Genomic DNA, 19,940 nt, shown 5'->3' with positions numbered 1-19,940 from the left:
ATGTTTATCATCCTCTTCCCACCCCCTCCCCCAGTTTTGCCCAGGGTGTTGCAGTAAGCTGAAATCATTTCTTGTTTCATTAAAGGAGAGACTATGTTTCTAAGTGTGTCAATTACATCTTCAACATCTCTATAAAGGCAGTTTATGAAGAATTTCAAAGAGGATTTTACAAAGTGTGTGACAAGGAGATTATTGGATTTTTCCATCCTGCAGAACTCAAGGATGTGATTATTGGAAATACAGATTATGACTGGGAAACATTTGAAAAGGTACATCATAAAGACCAAGTAGTTTGAATTTAAATTTCTTTTCTATTTCCTGAATTCCTTTTTTTTGCATTTTCCTCTAGAATGCACGTTATGCGGGAGGATATGACAGTTCACATCCCACCATAGTGATGTTTTGGGAGGCTTTACACAAATTGACTTTGGAGGAAAAGAAGAAATTCCTTGGTGAGTATTACATTAGGAATAGATCTATAATCTTAGGTCTTTTTTATGGGGTAAGAAAATCTGGTTTGTCATAGGCACCATTCACGACAAATCATAGTTGTAAGAGGCATTCCTAATCCAGTTGAATGTCCTCAGTGCTGGTTGTCCCAACATCAAAAAATAAATGTTAGGAGCTGGCCCCATGGCCAAGTGGTTGAAGTCTGCACCCTCCACTTTGGCGGCCTGGGTTCGCCGGTTGGGATCCTGGGCATGGACCTACTCCACTCATCAGCCATGTTGCGGAGCCATCCCACATACAAAGTAGAGGAAGATTGGCACAGATGTTTGCTCAGGGCTAATCTTCCTCACCAAAATAAAAGTAAATAAATAAATAAACGTTAATATAGGTCTTTTTTCCTGTGACTTCAACCCTGCCTATTGCTTTTAAATTTTTCTTTTCATCCCAGCTAACTATTGAGACTCTGTTCTGTAGTCGTGTCATCATTCAATCATCTATGCCCTGTGGGATTAGCCAAGCTGTAGAATGTCACTTGTCTCTAAGCTATTTTACCTCACCTTCCAGATTTTGATCTCAGTTTCATGCCTACTCGGTGGTTTTCCTGAGACTTGTTTAATGACTTTCTCTCTCACTTTCTTATGTAATTTTGAGAAACATTTATCTTACTATTATTTTTGTAGGTAATATGTATGCTGGAAGATATTCAGACTTTTCCAGAAGCCCAACCTAACTTTCCAATCTTACCTCTTAGAAGAAGTCTGTTCCAGCCAAACAGTTCCCTTGTTTCTACGTTCCTGAGCTCACCTTGCACCCTCCCACCTTCAGGCTTTCTCTGAAGCTCCTTGCCCTGCCTTGAACCCTCACCCACCTCCTGTTGCCTCTCGAAGGCTTTCCCTCCTTAAAGGTCCAGCTTGATTCCCAACTCTGGAGTCTCCCCATCATCCCAGCCTGATTCTCTCCGTCTCTGCCCTGCACCACTTCATCTACGCTCAGGAGGCACTGAATTCCAGGGCCCCTTGTTTGGCTGTCTTACACCCTTTCCTTTTTCTCTTGCTGTTTGTCGTTTTCTGCATGAGAATCTAATATTCCCAGCCAGACTCTAAGCTGCTTGAGGGCAGTGACTGTGTCAGACTTTGTCCTAGTATGGTCCCCAGTGTCGTCTAATGTGGGACTCCACACGTGGGCCCTCAATAAATGTTTTTGAATAAACACGTTTTTTCTCTAATAAATCACTCAATTTTATTCTTTTCAGTGTTTCTTACAGGAACTGACAGACTTCAAGTGAAAGGTGTAAAGAACATGAAAATAACATTTTGCTGTCCTGAATATTTGGATGAAAAAGATCCCATAAGAGCACAGACATGTTTTAGTTACCTCTACCTCCCTAAATATTCTACAATGGAAAGAGTCGAAGAAGCACTTCAAGTAGCCATCAACAACAACAGAGGATTTGGCTGACCCCACTTCACACTCTTTACCCCTTTTTGGAAATATGATCAAAAATAAAATGAAGAACTCAAAAATTAACATAAAAGTCTTGCTGACTGTTCGGGTGTCTCCCTGCTCTTTTAGACTCGCTGTTACTGCAGGGAGAGCTGTTAGGGTTCAGACTAGGCTGTTAAAACAAGGCGCCTCCAAAACACAGTGCATTAAATAAGACGGAAGTTTCTTTCTCTCTCATAATTGTCTCGGTAGTTTGTCCAGAGCTGAAGTGGTGCTTCTCCCACTCAAACTGCTCTAATTAAAGTCACAGGTGACTTCCCTGTTGCAAATTTCAGTGGAAACTTGCCCATTTCCATCTTATATCTATTGCATTTGAAACCACTGACAACTTTCTCCTCAAAATTGTCATCAACTGCTAGACTGTGGCTTTCTTTTTCTTGGCTTCTTTCCCATTTTCTTTCCGTGCTACTCTGACACTCCCCTGACCTGAAGTGCCAGTGTGGTCATCTTCTCTCACCTACACATCCTCCTTATCAACTCCATGGCTTCACTTATTCCTTCCATGCTGCTGGTACCCAGATCTCTCTCTCTGACCTCCTGTAACTGATACATTCCAGAACCACAACCATTTTTCTGTGTAGTCTGTGTCTCCACCTGCACGCCCCTTGGCTCCTTAATCTCAACATGTTCAAAAAGAAAATGATCGTTTTTCCTGTATTCCACAGTTTGGAGTGGTACCTCCAACGTCTCCAGGGAGAAGCCTGCGATCCTCTTCCATTCCTCGCCTTCTTCATCCCCACATTCAGAACGTCAGTCAAGTCCTGCCGATCCTGGTTCTACTTCTCTCTCTAACCCCACTGCCAGTGGTTTAGTTCAAGCAGTCATCATTTCCTGGCCCCTCACTGCAATCGCCTCTCAACTGGTCTCCTTGTATCTAGACCAACACTGTCCAACAGAATGTTCTGAGAGGCTGGAAATCTCATATCTGCACTGAGCACTAAGGTAGACGCCTTATCTACCTGCTGTAGATAAGGTTTAGTCTGAGGAATTTTGAAGACAAAACTTCCATTGGCCGTAGTGGGAAAAACAGTCTAGAGCTGTGCTGTCCAACATGTGGCTATTTAATCAAAATTAAAATTTAAGATTCAGCTCCTCAGTCACATTAGCCACATTTCAAGTGTTCAGTGTCTACATGTGACTGGAGGCCACTATACTGGACAGTGAAGTATGAGCACTTGCCACCGCAGGGGTCTGTAGCATACAAACCCCCTGTAATTTTGCATATGCTTTTTTTTTTCCTTTTCTGGGAATGAGAGCCATAGTGTTTTTCAGCTGCACAAATCAAATGATTTGAACATCAGGCAAATAAAGTCCAATTTTGTTAACACTGTGATTACAGCTCCCAAATCCTTCCTGAGGTGCCCCCTCTACAACTCTAGCCTCATTTCCTGCCATTGCCCTGCACACAGTGTACTTCATTCTAGTAGTTTCTAACTGTCTCAGTTTCCTCAGTGGGCCACAGTCTCCTGTTTTCACACATGCTTTTACTTCTGCTTGGAACCCTTGTCTCATCCCACCCCACCCCTCCCCCTTCCTCACCTCCTCTCTCTTCAATTCCACTTCTGCCTCCACCTGGGTTACTCCCACTTGTTTCCTGGGATTCACGCCAGCTCTCATGGCTATCTCGGAGATGCCATGATGATGCATTAGTAAGCATTTGTGAACTATGGCCCCTGGCCCAGCATTTCACAAGCGCAGTCCTCCTGCTTCCTGAGTGCTTAGTTGCCAGTGGCCCCATGAGTTAGCCAGAAGTGCCACCTGGTGGCATATGCACAAGATAGCAACCACTTCCAAGTGGAGCATTTCACCAAGAGGGACAGCACTTGGCAAAGGGGACAGGCCTTTCTCCCCACAACTGCACACAGTAGTGAGACTTTCTTAACTCTTGGCTATGCTGGCAATTTCATATTTTCTACCTCGCTTAAAACTCCCAGCAGGTCTGGCAGTAAGTATCATCATTTCCATCTTACAGATGCAGAGTCTAAAGTTCAGAGATGCTTCCTTAACAGCCCACTCTGCAGGATTGGAAGAGATTGAAGAGGGAGAGCAGGTTATGACAAGTCCTTTTTTGATCCCTCAGGGTGGGAAATTCTCACTCAGAAAGCTGGTGGGAAGGATCTTGTTCACAAGGTAGTTAAAGATGCTGCCTGTTAGTGATGCAGATGACACTAAGGAAGATCACCTTGTTAAGAGGCTCTGAGGAGGCAACAGGTGGCCTGTCACTGTGAAGTCAGCTAATAATCGGGGAGTGGGGAAGAGTCCCAAGTAGTGAAAGAATGAAACAGTGTTTCTCACGGTGGGTTTACAGTGCAACAATCTGAAGTGGTGAGGCCAGGGTCCTGGAGTGTGTGCAAAGCTCGTAAAGGGAAGCTAGTAAAGGAGAGTCCCCATAACGGATAGGAAGCCAGGATGATTTGCTAGTGAGGAACTTGGGAGAGGAACACCAGAACGCTGGTGGAGAATGCCCGTGAAGAATGCCCAGGAAACAGCGTTGTGTCTGAGAGGGTCACTAGAAGTAGCACAATGCGGTGGACAAAATTCAGAAGGCTTAAGACTACATTCCACTCTTGACCATGCCTCATGACCTCCAGCAAGTGACTTGGAACCACTGAGCCTTTTGCTGGACATTTAGATACTTTTTTTTTTTTGGTAACAACTTTATTGACATATAACTCACACAGCATATAAATCAGACATGTAAAGTGTACAACTCAGTGGACTTAGTATATTCACAGAATTGTGCGACCACTGACACAATCTTAGAAATTTTCATCACCCCAGACAGAAACCCTGTACCTTTAGCCATAAGCACACTCTCCCCTTCACCCCCAGCCCTGTGCAACCACTAATCTCCTTTCTGTTTCTATACATTTGCCTATTATGCTCATTTCACGTAAAGGAAATCAAACAATATGTGATTTTTTTATAAATGGCTTCTTTCACTTAGCACGTTTTCAAAATTCATCCATGTTGTGGCATATCTCAGTACTTCATTCCTATTTATTGCCAAATATTTCTTTGTATTCATACCACATTTTATTTATCCATTCATCAGTTGATGGACATTTGAATGGTTTTCCACTTTTTGGCTATTATGAATGATGCTGCTATGAACATTTGTGCACAGGTTTTTGTGTGGACATACTTTCATCTCCCTTGAGTATATACCTAGGAGTGGAATTGCTGGGTCATATGGTAACTCTGTGTTTAACCTTTTGAGGGACTGCCGACTGTTTTCCAAAGAAGCTTCAGCATTTTATATTCTCACCAACAGTGTATGAGGGCCTGAGAAATCTTCTAAAACTGCAGATCTGTTCTTACGAGTGCCCATGAGGTACAGAAACATTACTTCTAGGTAGCCCTATTTCTCTTTCCCCCTTTTTGTGCTATTATTGTCATTCATATCTCACCTACATGTTAAAACCTAACAAGACTTTGTTACTACTTTATGGAATTTAATGTCTCTTAAAGAAAATGAGAGAAGAAAAGAGAACAATATATTTTTGTAGCATTAGTTATATTAACTTTCTTATTTACCTTTCCTGGTTCTCACTTGTTCCTGTGAATTCAAGTTACCATCTGGTGTCATTTCCTTACTCCAATATAGCTTTGTTCCCATCCAGTTCCTTTGTGCTGTTAATGGCAAATATGATACAGGCCCCAAAATACAATTGCATATGTTTTATTTTATACAGTTGCTCTGCAAATCAGTTAAGAAAAAAGACGAAATACGCATTTACACTGGCTTTTATAATTACATAATTACCTTTACTCTGCTTGTGGCCTGCACCTCCTGGGAAGATACCACAACCCTCAGCTAGGAGCTGGGGGAGAGGGAGCCCTGCATCCTTGGCCGCACCCTTCTGGAGGAGCCATCACTGAGCTGACAGGGAGAAAGACGTGGCTGGTGGTTCAAATGCCACAAATTCTGCTGTACTTACCAATATTTAGATTTTCTTATATGTTTCCTCATTTGGGTGTATGCTCTTAGGACAATTTCCAGAGACTTTAAATAGTTGTTTTGTTTATAATTTTCACCAGTTAGGGTTGTTTCACCGGGGAATTGGGTCTGCAGAGCTCCGCTTGCTGCCATTCCATAAGTCAGTATCAGTATCACTTAGTTCTTTACAAAGTGCCTTCACATGTAAACTTTAATTTGTTCCTCGAAATTTTATGAAAGAAACAGGAAGGATCTCCAGCCCTAAAGATGAAGGCCAGAGATGTTAGAAAACTTGTCTAAAGTTATAAGGCTTGTCAGAGCCATGTGTTCATGCAGTCAGGCAGGGCTTTTTGCCTGCTCTGCGCTAAGCATTAGATAAAAAATGTTGAACAATTTACTGTCCAGACAGGAGACAGAAAACAGGCAATCACAGTACAAGGTTAAGTGCTAGAATAGAGATGAAATATATGATGCCTTAGGAAAACAGTAAGGCTTGAGTAAGAATTTGAATCCAAGCCTTTCGAGTCCTAAGTCTACTTTTCTTGTAAATAGGAAGAGTTTGCTCAAAGTAAAGAAGTACTGTATAGTGGTTAGGAAGGCAGGCTGAAGCCACACTGCCAGGTAGTTTCCACTCCAGTCCAATTACTGCTGCGTTACCCTCAGTAAATCACTTCACCTTCGTGCTTCAGCTACCTCAATTGGAAAATGGTGCTAATACTACCGACCCTACCCTTTAGGTTATAAGAGTAAAGAAGATTTTGTGTAATAATGCTTAGAAGAGTACCTAGTGGACAGCTTGTACATCATATACAAGTGATTGCTAAATAAATTTTACTAGTGAGAAGATGGAGTTCATACTCAGCTCCCCCAGGGATATGCCTGTCAGCTTCCTCTACAATGAGAGTTTCCTCTACAATGATAAAATGCTCGCAAAAGCTGCAATTGTCTTTTCAGAATACAATGCTTATTTTATCAGCAAAACTGTTTTGTTTACACTGACCACAGCGAGGTTTACGGTAAATTAAAAAGAACAATAATTCCATTCAGGAAATGATGGGAACATCTATAGTCTTCTTGGTTATTTGTATATTGGCATAGGGTAATTTTTAAAACGTGATTTGTTCTACAGTATATACGTTGAACTAATGCAATATAAAACACCTGTAACCTCATGTTTTAATTTTCTTTTAAAGGAGAAGAATCACTGTCTAAAGCTTTTGTTAAACTACCTTAAGATTCTACTAATTAAATTTACATTCAATTCTTAGGTTTCTTTAGGGTAACTAGTGAAACATTTGTCTACCTCAAATAGTTATTGTACTATTCTCAATCAGTCTTGTTGAAAGTTGTGGAAAACCAGGAACTATTACTGCATCAAATGCTTATGCCTTTAGTAGTGCTAAATAATCTCCTAAAGCAGGAAAATAAACTGATCTGTGGCTCAAAACATAGCTCTAAGCTCAACAGGACACAACCAGCTTTCTGCAAGACTTCCAACCTCACCTCTACCCCAAAAGGTACACACTTTGCTGAGAAATTATCCTATTTGGGGTATTAAGTGCCTCTTTAAACATAGCCTACATTTTAAAATTTAGAGTATTTTTTACATTTTCTCTCCCACACCAAACTCTTGTGACAAAAATAACAAAACCAAAAAACAGTAGTCTCCCTTTACCCGTGGGAGATATGTTCCAAGACCCCCAGCAGATGCCTGAAACCGCGGGGAGTAACGAACCCTATATATACCATGTTTTTTCCTATACATACATACCTATGATAAAGTTTAACTTAAAAATAGGCACATTAAGAGATTAACAATAGTAAAATAGAACAATTATAATATACTGTATAAAAGTTATGTGAATGTGGCCTCTCAAAACCTTTTTGTACTCACCCTTCTTGTGATGTGAGATGGTACAACGCCTACAAGATGAGACAAAGTGAGGTGAATGACCTAAGCACTGTGACACAGCATTAGGCTACTACTGACCTTATGACGATTAGTCAGGAGGATCATTGAGCCATGACGATGGCTGGATGTCAGGACCAGACGAGGTCTACTGTTGACCTCAGGTAACTGAAACTATGGAAAGCGAAACTGCAGATAAGTGGGGACTACTGTACCACAAACTTTCTTTATGGAAAGTATCAACACCTTATTTTATCATTACCAATGTCTGCATCTGATGCCAAAGAAATAAAGGAAATTTTACGAACTCAGAATTTTTCACATACATTTTATTGTACTTGTATTGAAATTTCCACTTTATTGTACAGTTTTATATCATAGCAGTTGAAACGCATTTCTCTAGAACTCAAACAGCTCCTTTGGAATTATTTCAGTCATCCTTAACATGTGACTTTACCAAAGATTTTGAATCTAAACAAACAAAATTTTGATTATTAACTTTTACATGAATGGGATAAGAAATAAAGTCATCAGATGATGGTTGGGGCTGTTAATTTCCAAGACACTTTGTAGAAATTTTTCTTCTGCTACAGCAGTTATAAATTAGAACTTCAAAAAATAGGGCAGAACCCAAGTACAATAAAAGAAGCTTCTGCAGCGTAACCTCCTGCAGTCCCAAGCCTCTGAGAGACGCGAGGCAAAGCATCTTTCCTGCAAATTAAGTGGGTTTCCAGTATTTCCATGCAGTTGAGCTTTCATTGACAGATGCTCGAGACATATCATTAATAAATACACCCTCTTGGCTCTGGCTGCATTAATTATGCCTGAAGAGTTTAATGCCCATCCAAGTCCAAAGGTGGAAGAACACATAAACTGGGATGGTGATGGGCAAGAGCAGACTGTAGAAGCACAGGCTGGAGGTGCTAGTGCAGCCCTGCGGGAAGTTTTCTTCCACAGAGGCCGAGTACAACAGGCCTGCTAAAGAGACCAGGGGAATAAGGACAGTCAATGTAGGAAGAGAGAGAAACATCTTCTCCCCCACTTAGTAAACGAACCCGCCACGCTGACTTGTTAAAACCTAGATGGTGGTAAGAAAATTGAGTTGGTGTGTGTTTCGTTGTTTTGTTTTTAATTATGATCTAGTGCTGCTCCATCTCTTCTTGCTTCTTATTCGGACGTGTCATCCGAGCTGCCTGCGGTATCATATTAGGAATCCCATCAATAATTGGATAGGCTATTCCCAACTCTTCGTTAATCAATTCATTTGTTGATGCTTCATACCTGAGGGGGAAAAAGAAAAACAAGATGAATCGTGGAAAACAAAATGCTTGGAAGAGCTTGATATTCAATAACCAACACCATTTATCCAATTCTTGGCACAGACTTAATCCCAGAAAAGCAGAATTAAAATACTTTCAATTCTACAAGCAGTAACAGCCAACTGAACTGTTTCTCTTAGAAAGTGAAAATCTCTAATTCTTCCCATTTTAGTCAGTTTCTCTCATATTTTCTTCTTCACTTTATTCTCAAGCTATGCCTTAATTTTTTTATACCAATCAGAAAAGATCTCCCCTTTTATCCAAATATTTCTTCTTTACTCTGGTCAACCCTCAAACCATCCGAGTCAATTTACTACCGGAATAGCCACTAGAGAAAAATTCAACTTCTTCGTGTTATGATACATGCTTAACAGAGCAACCTAACTGATCCATTAGAAGGAAACCACCGAAAAATCAACATGCACAAAATAGAAGTCTGAGAAAGACGAGAGGGCAGAAATGAAACTGGAAAGCGGCGGGTCTGCAGCGAGCTGGTTACAGAATTACCTAAAAGGTGGAGCAAGTGGTAATGTCAAGGTTTAAGAACATTGAATGAGTAATACGTTCATTATGGGAAGAATCTAGGAAGAGAAATGCAAAGAGATGAAAATAAAAATTACTAGCAATCTACCCCCCAAGATAAAGACTGGTAACATTTGGGTGTTTAGTGTATTCGATGTGCAAACCCAGCGTCGTCAACGTTCAGCGTCGGCAGCCCGGACTGCAGAGCTGCGCAACCCAGGGACTCTAGGTCAAAGATGAAGAGGACTGTACAAACCGGGCCAGTCCAGAACTAACGCCCAAGGGCAGCACACGGAGCTGACAGGCTTAAGGTCGCCAGGCACTACACAAGAATATGGAGGCCACCACAATACTTTTCATCATCTTCGCTTAAAAATCTGACCGCCTTGGACTAGTCCTGAATCCCGACAGCGCGTAAACCTGAATCTGAATCACGTGGGATCTTTGTAAGAAAATACGTACTGGCTCAGGCCCCGCCCCCCAGGCCTTCCGCTTCTGTCCGCCGGGGACCCGGGAATCGGCATTTTAAGGGTTCCCCGGCGGCGACCCTCTAAAGCTTCTATCCCTACCCGCGAGCCGGCCGTGTAACTCGCTCGGCCCTCGCCGCCCGGAGAGGTGCGTGGGAGCCGGCTGGGCCCGGGTCCAGAAAATGGCCGCGAGGACACAGGACGAGCCCGAAGGCCCGCAGCGGCGCGCGGCCCGCCCCCCGCACGGCGGCCCGTCTCACCGGAGCGGCTTCTTGGAGAGCGGGCACACCAGGAACTCCAGCAGCGCCGGGTCGAAGGCGCGGGCCGGCCCCTCCGGGCCCTCGCTTTTGTCTGCCAACGGCCGCGCCCCGGACGCGTGCAGCCGCCTCTGGGCGGTTGCGGCCGGCGCCGCGCGCGTCCCCCGCAGCGACGAGGCTAGCCGGCTGCACGCTCCCCTCAGCATGGCCCGCGCCCGCGCCTGCCGCCCCGCTGCGCCCGCAGCCGCCCCACCGCCCCCCGCGGCCCGCCGCGCCGGCCAGGCCGCGCCCCCGGTGCTCGGGAAACGCAGTCCCGCGGGGCGGGCTCTAGCGCTTTGGTTCCGAGGGCCCTCCCGCCCGGAGTGGTTTTCCCGCCGCCCGGCTCTCTAGTTCCGAGGCTTCCGGGGGCTGTTCACCGGCTTTACAAATTAGAAACAAAACCGATGCCTAAATCGGGGCGTCCTCAGTTTTCTCCAGGACCTGTCGCAGGGCTGCGGGGAAGCCAGTGGGCGGTCCTCACAGTCACCCGGTGTGAGACTTGGACCTACGTGTTGTCTCCAAAATGAGGTTTCAAACGCAGCCGGAGCGGGTGTGCAGAAGCAGTGATTTGCCTTTGTAAATCTTTACTGTACCACAGATCCTGTAACCTTGTTTGGCGCTTTTTTTCCTTTATTTAAAAACATGTAAGAACAAGGGGCCCGCCGAGTGGTTAAGTTCCCGCGCTCGCTTCCACGGCCCAGGGTTGCGCCGGTTGGGATCCTGGGCGCGGACATGGCGCCGCTCCTCGGGCCACGCTGAGGCGGGGTCCCACATGCCACAACTAGAAGGACCTACAACTAAATATACAACTGGACTGGGGGGCTTTGGGGAGAGAAGAAGGGAGAAAAAGATTGGTAACAGATGTTAGTTCAGGTGCCAATACTAAAAAAAAAAAAAAAAAAAAGACGTGAGAACCTGAAGAGAATGGCTTAGGCCCCTTAAACACCAAGACGTCCAGATTCCTGCCCTGCGGGACTCATTGTGAGTTCAGTTGCATGAAAAAGCACAACTAATGTAGTTCTATTAATGAGCTTGGAGACTAATGGGGCAGGTGTCCATTAGTGAACTAGGCGAGCCGGTCAGTGGGTTTCCGCCCCTTGTTTGCCTCTGACTCTGCGAAGAAGGGATGCGGGTTTGGTCCCTTTCTTACCTTGTGGTGGACAAGGGCCTGGGCGCTCGGCGCTGACCGCCTGGTTCCCGGTGCATAGTTTACCAGCTGTAGGACGCCAGCAAATGACTTAACTACCCCCTTTCCTGATCTGTATGATAAGATCATAATTGTACCTCCCTCGTGAAATCCGCTCGTGGGGATCAAAATGTGATAGTGCATGTGCAAAGAGCTTTTAGAAAAGTGCCTGGGACAAATTAATGCTCAATGCATGTTATTGTCATTTTTATTTCCTCTGTTCTTCCCAGTTCAATATACTAGAAGATTCTTTGTTAGTCGTCAAGTTTTTCCCTTTGTTTTGCTGAATTTTGCCTTGAACCTTTTTTTTTTAAAGATTTTATTTTTCCTTTTTCTCCCCAAAGCCCCCCAGTACATAGTTGTATATTCTTCGTTGTGGGACCCACTTGTGGCATGTGGGACGCTGCCTCAGCGTGGTTTGATGAGCAGTGCCATGTCCGCGCCCAGGATTGGAACCAACGAAACACTGGGCCGCCTGCAGCGGAGCGCGCGAACTTAACCACTCGGCCACGGGGCCAGCCCCTGCCTTGAACCTTTTTTGCACCATTGGGTTTTATCATTTTACACTGAGCTCCTGGGAGGTAGGGATGGGAGTGAGGGATATACAGATATAAATACAGGATTATATTTTCAAATTTCTCTTCCACTCAGCAATGTAAAAATAGAGAAATTTTTATAGTGTTTCTTCACTCTTTTAAAAAAAATACATTATATTATTTGATGCTCTTTGTTCACTAATGCTCGAAAGATTTCAGCAGGGGGCTGTTGTCACGGGTGTAGCCTCAGGAGGGACTAGTGTTCAGGTCCCAAGTGAGCTTCACAGTATTTCCTACTAGCGCAGTAGCAGGAATTAATTTTTCAGTTGTAGTTAGTTGATACTTTGGGCCCTAGGGAGGGAGTGAACCACAGGAAAGATACGTTTCAGCGAGGGGTGGAGAAGCAAGCGTGACTTCAGCCAGCCCTGAGTGGGCCCCCGCCAGGCTGGACAGGCTAGGGCCTTGGCCCCCATGGGATAGGGGCAGGTACTGGTGCTTAAGACCAGCTTCATTAGCCTCAGCTCGCCTCACCTGGCGGACAGATCGCTATCAATTGGGTTTTCTAACCAGCTATAAATAAATTAGTTTCAGGTTGCCTCTACATAGAAGGTTTGAAGCAGGTGAGTTTACTTTAATTTATCTTAGTATTGGGGAAAAATGGAGAGTATTGAAAACATCTTGAAATTTGTAACACCAAAAATCAACAACCAATATTTAAGAAACATCTGAGGGTGTGATATAGTGCAAACTATGTAAATGTTAAGTTGCAAAATGTCCCTAAACAGCCCTCAGTAATTAGGGAATATAACTCATTTCCACATGTAGTATACTGAATGTAGCCGAATATAGGTGATAGTGTCGCACTGTAAATCATTAGTCCTTTTTCACTATTGGCATGACTGATCTTTCCCATCACAGAGCCCTGTGCACACATGTAATGATATGCGGGGCTCCGGACTCAGGTACCGTACTGGCTGTGTGACCTTGGGGAAGTTACTTAAACTGTCTGCCTCAATCTTCTCATCTGTAAAACAGTATAATAATGGTACCTACCTTATTAGAGCTGTTGAGAGGATTAAATAAAATAATACAAGTAAAGCAGTTAACACAGGGGCTGACACAGACCACACATTTAAAGAATGTTAGCAGGAAAATTACTTATTGTGGTGAAAAGTCTGATAAAAAAAGAAAGCATAATATACAACTGGGCACTTTAATTGTAACTGACCTGGAATTTTTACAGTTTCCAGTGTAGATAACATTGAAACATAACTCTTGGCCTATTGTAAACATTGAATTAGAAATCTCCAGGCAGAGAAAGGCTAGAATATATATATTTTAATAAAGTCCCATAAATATTAAATTTGGGGGCATTGAAATTTGGGAATCTCTGATCCAGAGAGAGAAGTTAAAATCAATTTTCCACTAGATGGCATCATCCAATATTTGAACTAACATTTATTCCTGCTTGTACTTTGCTTTCTGTGATCACAAAGATTTGCTTTTATTTTGCCAGTTTGTTCCTTAATTTGATGACATCTATTTTAGGAACAAAACTCACAAAAATTTTATTAATAAATTGCAATTGTAATAAGTTCTTTAAAATCAAGGGTCTGATATGTAAATAGACAAAAAGTATAAAAATAAGTAACAAAGAGAAAATGCAGTGATGAATAAACATTAAAAAATTCATCCTCGATAGTAAAGTAATGCAAGTTTCAAACATCAGAGTTTCCATTTCTCACCTACAAAAATACTAAATTTTTTAAAAATGTAATTCTTAATATTGCTCATCATTTATTAATTTATTGAATGTCCACTATGTGGCAGGCACTGTCTGGATTAGTCAGGGTTCTCCAGAGAAGCAGAATTAATCAGATGTATATATGGAAGGGATTTATTATAAGGAATTCGCTCACATGATTATGGAGGCTAAGAAATTCCACAATCTACCGTGTGCAAGCAGGAGACCCAGGAAAGCCGAGGGAATAAATCCAGTCCGAGTCCAAAATCCTGAGGACCAGGGGAGCAGATGATGTAAATCCTAGTCCAAGGGCAGGAGAAGACAGACATCCCAGCTCAAGCCACAAGGTAGGAAGCAAAGGGGTGAGTTCCTCCTTCCTCAGCCTTTTTGTTCCATTCAGGCCCTCAAGAGATTGGATGATGCCCACTGGCGTTGTTGAGAGCAATCTACTGAGTCCACTGATTCAAATGCTAACCTCATCTGGAAACACCCTCACAGACACACTCAGAAATAAGGTTTAATCTGGGCACCCCTTGGCCCAGTCAAGCTGACGCAACAAACTAACCATCACACTGTCCTAGAGGCTGGAGCTGTCCTCTAGATGCACCATTATACAGTGTTAAAAACTCATCCCGACAGCAAAGAAAATGATTATTAAATAGAATAGTGAATAAAAGCAGGACACAAAGTTTTATGTACAATGAGTACAATTGTTTTTCAAACCAAGAACCGAGGAATAGAAAACAAAAATGAATAAAACCTAAAATGTTCATTGTTTTTAGGTGGTTGGAATATTGTTGAATTGTTCTTTAACTGTTTCTCTGTTTTAAATTTGTTCTTTAATAAAGTAGTTTTAAAATATAAATATTACCAGTTAATATTCGAGATTAATAATTGATAATGGTGTATTTTATTTCAAAACTGTTGATTCAATTCAATGAATACTTATTGAGCACTTCCTGTAGTCTCAGTATTATATTAGGGGGTAAAAAGGAAGGGTATAAAGGCATAAAAGATATCCTGATTTTCAAGAAGTTTATAATCTTAAGTGGAGTAAACAGCATGGGATAAAGTTAACTAAAATCCAGGTTTATGTGATGGCTTTTTTTTGTGTGTTCACTCAACATTTGTCGAATTTATGCTGTACATCGAGTACATAAAGGAGGGAATGACGCTTGTGCTGATGGAAGGCTTGGGGAGTGTCAGTAAACTAGAGGTCCTGTGGCACCATCAAATTCTTTACTTAGGTCTCAGGAGACACCCATTTCATGCCCTTTTATAATCTTTTTTAATACATGAAAACAAAATTTTAATTTTGCAAGTAGGATATGGAAACTAGCTGGCAGAGATGAGTATGAACCATCAATACTATACAGCAGCTCAAAGAAGAATGATTAATATGGAGTTGAGTGACTATTGAAGGGCTGCATGTTAATATACATTTTAAATGGCTTCTGTATATAACTGTCAGATTTCAAAACTGATTACAAAAATGGCCAGGTTTGATCTTCAGCTTAAAAGTTCAGCATAGGGACTGGCCCGGTGGTGCAGCAGTTAAGTGCACACATTCCACTTCGGTGGCCCGGGATTCGCCGGTTTGGATCCTGGGTGGGGACATGGCACCACTTGGCAAGCCATACTGTGGTAGGCATCCCACATATAAAGTAGAGGAAGATGGGCACAGATGTTAGCTCACGACCAGTCTTCCTCAGAAAAAAGAAGAGGATTGGCGGCAGATGTTAGCCCAGGGCTAATCTTTCTCAAAAAAAAAAAAAAATCCAACATAATTACGATGTGAACATACGAAGAAAGGAATAGCATTTCTTTTTTCTTTTTTCTTTTTTTTTAACATCTGCCTCCAATCCTCCTCTTTTTGCTGAGGAAGACTGGCCCTGAGCTAACATCCCTGCCCATCTTCCTCTACTTTGTATGTGCGACGCCTGCCACAGCATGGCTTGCCAAGCGGCGCGATGTCTGCACCCGGATCAAACCGGCAAAGCCCAGGCCGTGGAAGCGGAAGGTGCACACTTAACCACTATGCAACCGGGCCGGCCCCAGGAATAGTATTTCTTAAAGAGACTCATCACCACTATTTTGTTCTTTAAAATATTCTATTCATATGTATTTTGAAATACTTCAAAAATAAGAAAAGAGGTCACTAAAGCTAGAAGTATATCAAAAAGGGAATATCCAGATAAGCAACTCCTCATGACATTAATTCATCTATTTAGAATAAAAGAAATCAAGGACAAATGGCAGGAAGTTCTTTCCAACTCAGCTTTAAATAGGGATAGTATTAGGACCCATCCATGGCAGCTAGTTTGGCTCTCTCAACCTCCATTCCACCTTCCTTCTATTTGGAGAAGTTGGAAAGCTAAAAAATACGTTTTCCAGACTCTCTTGCAACTAGGGTTGTGGATGTGCAAGAAGCTCTGAGGTTTGAAAGGGAGACACACAGAGGCAAGCTTCCTGCAGTAAGGGAGCTGAGAAACAGGCTGACAGACACTAGGTGTGCGTGGGTCGGATCCATGGTGCCCTCTAGACACATCTTGAGTATGAGGCAGCTGTGGCAGCCACAGCAGTGGTAGCAGCAGTGGCTTCCTGCCCTCTGGATCACAGCTATGAGTATGACCTTAATGCCAAAAACCCAGAGGAAGCCCCCTAGATCTGCTCTTCCAGCTCTTCCAATGAGCTTATAGTCTCATACTTTCCTATATTAAATTCTTTTATACTGGAAATACCTGGAATAATTTATTTTTCCTACACTGAACCCTGAGTGATAAACTACCTGAGAGTGTTGTGAGAATTAAATATAATAATATATATGAATCACTTAGAATAGTCCCTGATACTTTGTGCTCAATACATGCTAGTTATTTACATTTTTATTAGGGAGATGAGTTCAAGCTGAAAGGAACAGTCTAGACCAGTGGTCAAAAGCTTTGGCTTGCAGACCAAATCCAGCCCACTGCCCGTTTTTGTAAATAAACTTCTTGGAACACAGCTAAATCATTTGTTTACATGTTGTCTGTAACTGCTGTCACCCTACAGGGTCACAGTTGCAACAGAGATGGAATAGACCTAAAAGCCTAAAATATTTACTATCTGACCCTTTACGGAAAAAAATTGCTGACCCCTGATATGAACTATCAAAAAGAGTGAGGAGTACGAGTACTGGGAAGTTCTCATGAAAACAGTTATCTTCTTGACACACTTGTCATGTTTAGGAAAAATCGTTTGGGAAATTTTCTTTCGGCAAGGGTTCAAAGGAGACATTGAGGAGGAGGGGAGGATAACTATACCATGTAAAATTCTGATTTTATAAGTAAACTTGAAGGGATAAAAGGAGGCAAAACTGACGTCACCCAAGACCTCAGCAAGTAATTTGGTGGTACTCATTTTACTGCCCCTGCCATTTTCCAAGGTTTTCTTCTGGATGGTGCAGCCTAGGTTAGGAAGGGACCACATGAGAAGCAGCATACCAAGTCTGGGATGCCCCTTTCACGTCCAGCTGGTCACCAGTTCTTACAGTTGGTTTCGTCATAAGTCCTCTGGCGTTCACCCACTTTGATCTTAATAGTCACTGTTCTAATCTAGGCCTCAGTAATTTAAAACTGTGGCTAACTTAATATAGTCCTAACTTCCTTGTCTTTAATTTTTTTCTCCTTTAAAGTCCCAGTAATAAAAGTTTCTTCTTTATCTTTCTCACTGGCAACTTTGTCAAAAATTTCACAAAAAGAAAAATTATTTACATTTGATTTCTTTTTTAAAGATTTAAATTTTTTTAGAGCAATTTTAGATTCACAGCAAAATTAAGAAGATACAGAGATCTCCCAAATACTCGCTGCCCCCCAGACACGTATAGCCTACCACATTATCAACATCCCCCATCAGAGCTGTACATTTGTTACAACTGATGAGCCTACACTGACACAATATTATCACCCAAAATCCATAGTTTACCTTAGTGTTCCCTTTTGGTGTTGGACATTCCATGCCTTTGGACAAATGTATAATGATATGTATCCACCATTATAGTATTACATAGAATATATATTCACTGCCCTAAAAATCCTTTATACTCCACCTATTTTTATGTTTGATTTTAAAGTTCTCTGTGTTTTCAATTTTAACCAAGTTTCTTATCTTTCATCTCTTTCTTTTTCTTTTGAATTCCCTCTCTCCCTCTTTCTACCCCCCCCCATACTTCTTTCTTCCCCACTTCCTTCCCACTGGTGGATAAATATGATCCATATAATCTGAAAGCACTTTTCAAACTTGAATGTGCATATGAGTCACCTGGGAATCTTGTTAAAATGCAAATTCTGACTCAGTATGACTGAGATCATGCTGAATAGGCAGCTTGAAATCCTCGTTTCTTAAAAGCTTCCAGGTGATGCTGCTGAGTTTCAGGCTACGCTTTCAGCAGCAAGACTCCAGAACCCTGGTTCTCACACTGGGATCATTTTGGCCTCCAGCGCATGTGTGGCAACAAGTGGAGACACTTTTGATTGTTACAACTGGGGTGTTGCTACTGGGTAGAAGCAGAATGCTGCTAAATACACAACAGCCATTCACAACAAGGAATTATCTAGGCCTAAATGTCTATACTGCCAAGCTGAGAATCCCACTCTAGAATGATCTTGAACATTCTAAGTATCCAATGGGTGTCTTCTATAAATTTAACAGGTTTTTTTCCTAGGAAAAGGCTTTCCAGGCTGCTCCCAGTCCTCTTCCCTCTTCTTAGCCAGTTCCTGCGACTGAAAGTGTTTCTTATATCATACCAGGAAGAACATTTTCCTTTCAAAAGTTTACCAGCCCTCAGGTCATATCATCTTCCAATTTATTGAATGAAAATTATGGATGGAATTTTTCATGGCATTAACATGATTTTAAAAGCCCCATAAGCCTGGAAAAGGATGAAAAATTAAGCAAGTTTATTGCTTTTAAATATGTGATGTTATAGACTTTTGTATTATGCATATTTAGGCTAGTGCCCTGTGGGGGGTCTTAGAAAACAACTGAGACTTTTCTCAAAGTGATCATCAATAGGTGTTTTACTCTGTGTATGTTTCTAATGAGCCCTCAAATTGCATCAGTCAGATAGTCCATAGTGTAAAAGGAAATGAACCTTAAAAGAGGTCTTTCCCTATATTTAGATGAGGAAGATGGGGACTGCCTGGAGAGTTCTTCACTCTGATTGTAGGAAGCTGTTTTTTCCACGGTTGAAGAAATTCGGGAATTTGACAACTCTAACTTGATTTGTCCCTTCAGTGGTGTAGCTTGCACAAAAGAATTATAGCTTGTGAAAAATATGTTGATTTTGCCAGAATCATGAATAAATGAAAGACAAGGAAACTGAGTCCTGTGTATTTTCATTTAAACTATGGTCACAATTCTATGTTTTTGGAAGTCTGCTTTTCCTAATTTTCTAAGCCTGTTAGGCATCCTTGGCTGACTCATGTTCCAACATTGGACTTGCTACCAGGCACTTAACCACCTGGCCTGCCAGTACCTGGAGCCCAGCCCTGTGATTCACTCTGTCCTGGTTTCTTCTTGACTTCCTTGCAATGGAAAATAATACCAAACTTTTAAATAGTGTTTGGTCTAGTCACTGAAGATATCTTCTTTTCTTGTACATTTTACCTTATTCACCAACTTATAGAATTCAGAAACTGAAAAGTGTTATATAAGGTGATTAAACCAGCAGAACGATCCTCTTAAACTTATTATCTCCCTCCCACCCTCCTCTTTACTAAACTTAGTAAATGACACCACCATCCACTGAGTCACCTGGGCCTCAGGACTGAAGTCATCCTAGACTTCTCCCTTCCTCTCACCTCCCACATCCAGTCAGTCAGCAAGTCCTATGATATGCATCCCTACGGCTTCTGACTTAGTCTACATCTTCACGTCCAGCTCTGTCCTGTTCTTCACTGATCCTGTTCTAACAGGTCCTGCCTCCAGTCTGGTCCTTGTCTAATTCATCCCTCACACTGTTGCCGAAATATTCTTTTAATGTAAAAATCAATCACAAAACTTACCAACTAAAAGCTTTTGCTTAAAAT

The 19,940-nt window shown here is 42.1% G+C and overlaps 2 protein-coding genes across 3 annotated transcripts in view; one reads left to right on the top strand and one right to left on the bottom strand.

Annotated features, from left to right (window-relative positions):
- HERC5 (HECT and RLD domain containing E3 ubiquitin protein ligase 5) overlaps positions 1–2,085 on the top strand; it is a 45,008-nt gene extending 42,923 nt beyond the window's left edge. For both annotated transcript variants that reach the window (XM_046656804.1, XM_046656803.1), the window contains 3 exons: positions 86–269; positions 350–452; positions 1,703–2,085. In XM_046656804.1, the coding sequence (XP_046512760.1) occupies positions 86–269; positions 350–452; positions 1,703–1,908 (493 nt within the window). In that variant the 3' untranslated portion in view covers positions 1,909–2,085. The remainder of the gene's footprint in view (positions 1–85; positions 270–349; positions 453–1,702) is intronic.
- Positions 2,086–8,806: 6,721 nt separating this feature from the next.
- PYURF (PIGY upstream open reading frame) lies at positions 8,807–10,667 on the bottom strand. Its single transcript, XM_046656540.1, has 2 exons — positions 10,371–10,667; positions 8,807–9,083 (listed from the first exon to the last, which is right to left on the bottom strand). Exons 1-2 carry the CDS (start codon positions 10,571–10,573, stop codon positions 8,942–8,944), a joined length of 345 nt encoding a protein of 114 aa, XP_046512496.1. The 5' UTR covers positions 10,574–10,667; the 3' UTR covers positions 8,807–8,941.
- Positions 10,668–19,940: the final 9,273 nt, after the last annotated feature.

The sequence above is a fragment of the Equus quagga genome, chromosome 3, assembly GCF_021613505.1.
Source record: "Equus quagga isolate Etosha38 chromosome 3, UCLA_HA_Equagga_1.0, whole genome shotgun sequence".
NCBI lineage: Eukaryota > Metazoa > Chordata > Mammalia > Perissodactyla > Equidae > Equus > Equus quagga.
This window is presented reverse-complemented; position numbering and strand designations above follow the sequence as displayed.

Coding starts and splice junctions, on each gene's coding strand:
- PYURF (XM_046656540.1), bottom strand. CDS start 10,573: ATGCTGAGGGGAGCGTGCAGCCGGCTAGCCTCGTCGCTGCGGGGGACG. Junction 9,084..10,370: donor CTCTCCAAGAAGCCGCTCCG/GTGAGACGGGCC, acceptor TTTCCCCCTCAG/GTATGAAGCATCAACAAATG.